The 6,755-nt window shown below is 52.8% G+C and overlaps 1 protein-coding gene across 1 annotated transcript; it reads right to left on the reverse strand.

The window, feature by feature from the left end:
• Positions 1-357: 357 nt before the first annotated feature.
• On the reverse strand, positions 358-6,313 carry LOC100898294 (uncharacterized). The gene is made up of 5 exons (XM_029113193.1): positions 6,242-6,313; positions 4,797-5,007; positions 2,636-4,673; positions 1,455-1,719; positions 358-701 (listed from the first exon to the last, which is right to left on the reverse strand). The coding sequence occupies exons 1-5, from the start codon at positions 6,311-6,313 to the stop codon at positions 486-488; spliced, it is 2,802 nt and encodes a 933-aa protein (XP_028969026.1). The 3' UTR covers positions 358-485.
• Positions 6,314-6,755: the final 442 nt, after the last annotated feature.

Here is a 6,755-nt window from a genome sequence, read left to right on the forward strand (position 1 = left end):
TAACGTGGAGTTGTGCGGCCCATGATCAAACGTTGTGCATCCATCAATTCATCCTCATCATGCGTAGATTCAAGCATAGGAACGAGCAGAGCGTCAGGAGTCTGAGCTCCCAAACGGGAGAGCTTGGATTGAGAGGAGATCACCATTCCCCGGAATCATGGTGAATTCTAAAAGTATTCTACAATTTGACTTTCTTTCGAACCTGGAATCGACGAATGATCGGTCCCTTCGAATGAGGACATCAGATTATAACAACAGATTTATTTACAAGATAAATACTCATACCGAACAAAAATGTTCTTCTTATCGTCAAAAAGCTGGAGGATTCTCTGATCCGCTCGTCCTGGAATTTTCTCCTCCGAACGTACACGTTGGGAGCTCCCGCTGTGCTCGAGCTGGGAAACTCCCTGGCCCATGAGCCCATTGCGTTCGGATCTTACGCTTGGCGGTAGGGGATTCTTTGTAGGAACAGAAACCGGGTGCTCTCAGGCAGAGGCCTTCCGTTTCCCGTCTACGCGACGTCTTCTTTTTCGAGGTCTCGGTGTCGTGTACTTGTTAGTGTTCAAGTGGAAGAATTTATCCGAATCGTTGCATTGAACATTGTACCACCAGTCGCAAATGAAAAGTTCCTGTTTGAATATTGTGCCGTTCGGACAAAGGAAACTCATCTTGTGTCCTAATGGATCGCAGTTGTGGAATGCCTGCAATTACCGAAATGAATGCTATTTAGAGTGGGAAGTTTTCCATTGTTCCGCAGCGGATATCGGAGGAGGAGATCTCCCACGTCCGAGAGGCCGGGCATTGTGAGTCTTCGTTCGTGATTCCACCGCATCGAATAGCCACTCGCATCGGAAATCTATAACATTAATTGGCTCCCATCTAGCTCATCTGAAGAGAGCAAAACCGTTCTCGGTTCATCGAGGACAAGGGAATCGGGGGGAGGAGGGAGGGAGTCGCAGAAGAGGGGACCGTCCTGTCGTGCTTCAGGTGCTCAACAAATCAGGATGCTCGGCGGGCGAACATCCATTGACAGGTCGTCATTAGCGGGAAACGCGCCCGGGATTCTCGCGCCGAAAAACCAAGACTTGTCGTTCCCGCCGCCGCATTGGCAGTTGCGAGAACTTGCGGTGCGCTAGCGGGAGACATGAAGACAACCGCTGAGACAAGGAGAAACATCATTTTTTGCGAGAACAAACGGTCAGACGGCGAGCCCCGGGCAGACTCCGCGAATCGTTAGGAGCAGTCCATTCCAGTCTCATAAAGAACACTTGTGCATAAGCGACAAGGCACAATCAAGGCTCTGACATGGGATTTTGTATGCAATGAACGAACAGGTCTCACTCAGTCCTGCCTCTCCATACGGGACAGGAATACATTCCCGCAGCGAGCGAGCGAGCCGGGCGGAAAAAGACTCATGTAGTGAGTATGAAAGAAAAAAAATACCAATTTCCCACCTGACATCCTGTCTCGATATCGGCATACATTCCTGCACTCTCTTGGATTTTGCAGTTGAACGTGGTGTCTGGAACTATTGAGTAGATCGGATAATCGACGCCAGGCGTTCCTGGCAAGTCTCCGCCGCCGTTTTGAGAGTTGTCTACGTGACCCTGGTTCTTTTGAGAGTTGTCGTTCGACTCAGGCGCGACGCTGTCTGAGCCGATCGGATCCCTTTGTACGCCGTTTCTGTTCCGCGTGCTGGTGCGGTTCCGTTGGGGCGTCCTGAGAAGAGGAAAAAAACCGGTTCATGGTTCCTTATTGTACTTCTAGTCCGTCGGTTTCTATAGATTTCCCTGAGGGTCACGTCTTTGAATGAGTTCTCGTCCAACGAATATCTGGGGAGTGACGTGGACATTACACGTTATTGGCCGGCGTCTGGTTACGTCTTACTCTCATAAGAATGATACCACCGCTGCCAGGGCGATGAACGGTGTAACGGCGGATCGGAAATTGTCGCACGCTGCATAGAATTCTTAGTAGTGAAGAGCTGCGGCGATTGTGGAGCGGGAATGCTCCAGCGATCGGCACCGACTCTTTTTATCGTTTCCGCCCGAATTCCAGCCGCAGCAGAGCTCTAACTAGTAGGGAACGGCGTCTTTGAGAAGCCGAAATCCAGTCGGATAGCCGTTCTATCTGTATCAATGTCTTCCCCGATCCAGTCCACCCACTGAGCTTCCCTAATTTATCCGAGAAGGGCGGAAAGCAGTGTCCCGATACGCACTCGGGCAAAATTGACCTTTTGTGTTTACGGCATCTTGTCCATTACGCTTCAGAAAAGTAATCGATCGGGAGACCTTGACCCCACCCATTCCGAGCATTTCGGAGACGACCCGCACTGAGCCTCCTGCCTGGCTGTTCGAATTCCGTACGTGAGTAGATTTCCGAATTCCGCCGGGCCGAATTGTGACTTGGCAGAGCCCTTCAGAACCGAGACCGAGACGCACGTACCTGACATTGTTCGGATGCTCGATGGTGAGAAAGCGAAAAGCTAACTTCATCGGGACTGGCGTTTACTCGGCGCTCACTCAGACTAAGTTTGTATGGAGCTCCTTAATCGAGAATGAATCGTTCCTCTTCGCGAGAAGTCGATCGTAATGATTGTGGGTCATTGTTTGGAATTCTCCACCGGAACGCTTACCTTCGCTCTTCGTTGATCGGACCATCAGTGTAAATGGTGCCCTGGGAAAAATTGAAGCCTTTTTTCGACGGGGATCTCGCTGGCTCCCGGGACTGGGCTTTCCGGCTGGGAAACGTGTTCGAAACAGGTTTTTGATCCGGATTGGAGAGTGGGACCGGGAAGAAGGGGTCATCGGTAATCTCCCCTGTCTGTCTGTGGTTAAGCGGAAGCTCCTGTGCGGCGGGGATCTTAACTTCGACATCCACGACTTGAACGTTTGGAGTTTTCGCTTGAGTCGTATGCTCGATCGTGAAGTGCCGGCTCTCGGTCGGGATGCGGACCCTGTTCCTCGCCGGTTTCTGAGTTGGTTGAAGTTCAGGAGAGGAAAACTGATCATCATTTGCTCGAACTTGGTCTCGCTCCGCTGGAGGCGCGGGAGTTCCCTCTCTGAATTTCTGAACGCGTCGGGGTGGAGGCGGCGCCTGCGATGCGGGAGGCGATTTCAGATCGACCTGCTCGTCGACGCGCTGCAGGGAGGCAATCTGTTGCGTTCTTGTGTTTCGCTCAGCCTCGAAGCGTTGTTTTTCTTCTTCGTATTTCAGACGTTGCTCATTGAAACGTCTCTCCTCGTCTTCGAATCGTCTGCGATTCTCCTCAAATCGCCGTTGGTCCTCCTCGAACCTCCTCTGTTGCTCCCTGTATTTCCGCTGGTCCTCTTCGAAGAGTCGAAGTTCTTCGCGGTAACGCCTCTGATCTTCCAGGATTGCTCGGTTGAACGTTTGTCGCTGCGCCGCGGGACTCGGGGTTTGCGCCCCGAGGACAGGACCTGCATTCGGCGGAGGCGGTACGGGAGCAAGTTCGACGAAACGCTCGCCGTTGTTGTCGCTTGGTTTGTTCAAAGGCGCTGACTGTTGTTGTTGTTGCTGCTGCTGCTGCCGCAATCGAGATCTCAGAGGAACCACCTGCGTGAAGGTCTGCGTCGTGACTGCTCCCGTATGGTGTTTACTCTCTATAGTGAAATCAATGGTCTTGGTTCTCGGCTCCCCCAGACCATCTTGGAAATTCGGATTCTTCCGCACAATCTGATTTTGACGTTTCGCCGGCGTTTCGAAACTGGGGCTCGGATCCCTTTCAGGCAGAAACGTTTCCGCTTTTGGGAACTCTGTGACCGATAGTGTGGCGGGGTCGAATTCTTTCGCTGAGAATTTTCGTTCCAACTCTTCCTTTTGTCGCCGGAAATTCTCTTCGAAACTCTCTTTCGAAAAGTCAACCTTCGATTGAACCGGCTCGTCCTGCACGAGAGTGGGGTCCCGAACACCTTGATCGAGCGCCGTCCGGCGTCCGTTATGGAAATCTGCTTCGATGCGGGACATCCTTTCGTCGGGGTCCTGGATCTTCGAACCCGATTCGGGCAGGCTGATCTGGTCGCCGGTCACGCCCTGGATGAACCTGGTATTTTGTTGCGGAGCGACTTCCCCGGTGTTGACATCCTGGAAGAGACCTGTATCCCGACTCCCTCGACCGGGCTCGGCGGTCTCCTGCACCGGTATAGCGTTCTGGAACGGCGAGTCCGAAAACGAACGCTGCTCAACGCCTTCTTCGTTCTGTGAGGTTGGTTCTGGTATTTTCGGTAGATCGGTAGGAGTGATTATATTATTCGAGGGACGAATCGTGTTGAGCAGATCTTCACCGGTGACGGCGCGATCCGCGGGAGTTACGGGAGGTACGAAATATATGCCGTCCTGTTTCGACCTCTGAGCTGTGAAGTGGACAGTGTTCAGAGTGTGTGTGGCGGGGTTTTCCTCTCTCTCTAAATGCTTATGGGGCAGACGTTGATGGACATCGGAGAGCACAACCGGACGATCCCCAACGAGGACGACCTCTCCGGGAATTCCGCTCGCTCGGCTATGTCCATTTTCGAGGTTTCGGTTGCTCGACTCGCGCTGCCGATTCTGCTCCTGCTCGGCCACGGGCAGCCTGCCCACGTGCAGGACCTCGTCCGGCTTCGGTGAGGAGTTTTTTTGGAGCGGATGCTGTACTTTCAGCTGGAAACTGACGCCTTTCCCTAGAAATGTACAATAATTCGTCTCGTTGTTAGTTGCGAGCTCGGACAAGTATCGGAGACCTCGCTTGCGCTTCCCTCCCGAGGCCGATGAGCGAAAAGATCATTATCGATACTCACCGTCGCCGGGCGATTTCGTATCTAGAAAACTGAAGCTCCTAGTGGTAGATGCCTGCTGGTTGGAGGCTTTAGTTTGAAGGAACTGCTCGGGGATACTGGGAGTGAAAGTCTGCTGGAGGACCTCGAGAGGCTTCGCTGTGAATGCGAGCGGGTTGCCTCCGGGAGCGAACGGTCCGATGGGAGGCGGCGGGGGTCTTGTGGTGGCGTCCGTCTGAAAATACGCATTAGAGCTCCTCATTTATTCCGAGGAATTTCCACGAGGAGGCGTCTCTCCGAATCGGACGGAATTTGTAGGAAGCGAGTCCGCCGGGCCGAATCGTCACTGAAGCGCTCACGATGACCAGCCGAAGCCGGTATTGTTTCTTTCTGAGTGACCTTGACTGCTCTGAGCACGCGAGGGATTCCCACAGCTTTGACAATAGTTCGTGGTACGTGATGAAGAGATTACATAACGCGTCTCGAGCTTTACACTTGAGACAACTCGGTCGGTATAATAATGTTTTTTTTTGTTGGAAACGGACGCGGTTTCGGAGCTTCATACATTTCGATTTAGCAGCGTCAAGGATCACTACCTCTCGCGCGTCCGTGTGTAGAGAAGGTGTGGACTTGGTAAGTCGAGCATTGAATCGCTGGAAAGCGTCTTGAACGCATCGATGGCCGATATTCACGCCGCCTACTGACGTGAAAACGAGCGGCACGCCACAGAAGCCGCCCAACTTTCACTGCCCACTCCGCGGGGATGTACCCACTCCAGCAACGACTGAGCGATCGGCCGACCGACTGAGCGACCCACTCTGTCTAAAGGTCAACTGACACCCCGCGCCGTTTCAGATCACATGTTTGTTCTTCGAATTCTCGATCGGACAATAACGCGTTCCTCCACGCGGATAAACACCCTCGCTCCCCGGTCAAATATTCCCGCCTGGATCGGGATCCACATCGACGTCGATCCAGTCGGGAAAGTCTGTATGGAGAAAGTGGAGCCTGGACGACGAACGATTATTTTGGAGTCGTTTCGGGATAATGGAAATAATCTTCAGCCATTTGACGACAGTTTCGTTGCTGGAGGGACTATCGCCAGCATCCGCGATCACTTGCGAGCGCTCCCCTCAGAGATTCTTGGAAAATAGGTTGCACATCATGATTCTGACCGCAAAGACCGCCCTACGCAGCGGAAATTCAGACGCGATTTCATACTAGCGTTTCTCCAAAGTGCGAGAGACCGGTCTCGATTTCATTGCTCGTATTCGATCCAGGGATAGTTTTTCGGATTTAAGAAGATTACCGGTACTCGGGCATGAAGATCTCTGAGACCCATCTCGGTTCTTGTGATAGGGGCGGGCCGAAATATTCCGTCGAGTAAGAGTTCTCGACGCAAGGCTCCGAATAAAGCGGTACCCCGAAGGGGATCGAGCACGTGAAGGATAACAGCCGCGATTACTCACCGTCCGATCCTGATCTTCATTTTTGCACACGGAGTAATCCAGAGCGCACGCCACAAAGAGTAACCATCTCATTTTATCCTTGATCGGATGTTTTAGGCCCTGCTCTCACACTCCGGAGTCGGAGCCAACTTCAATATTGTGGGAAACGATCTCACTGCCACCACGAAGAAACCCTTCAACCCGCGAATGCGCGAACCGTACTAGCGTCAGTGACTTTTTCTCCGGAGAAAGGGAGGGCTCGCCATCACCACTACCGCAGCCACCAACAAGAACGACTGCGTACGACTCGCTCAGGATGTGACAAGAGACTCACTGGGACGGTGACTGATTTCGGCGGCTGTTTCTGGAAGAGTCAGCTGTACCGAAGCCACACGGGCAAAGGAAGACTCAGCGATCGGAATGAGTGGACCGAAATGAGTCGTCGCTGACGCCGCCGCCGTTTACGGTTGCGTGTCAGCCAACGAAATTTATACTCTTCCGACGGCTTCCTGCCGTTCACTAGAACAGATGAGTT

This window comes from Galendromus occidentalis, unplaced genomic scaffold (genome assembly GCF_000255335.2).
Source record: "Galendromus occidentalis unplaced genomic scaffold, Mocc_1.1 scf7180000075399, whole genome shotgun sequence".
NCBI lineage: Eukaryota > Metazoa > Arthropoda > Arachnida > Mesostigmata > Phytoseiidae > Galendromus > Galendromus occidentalis.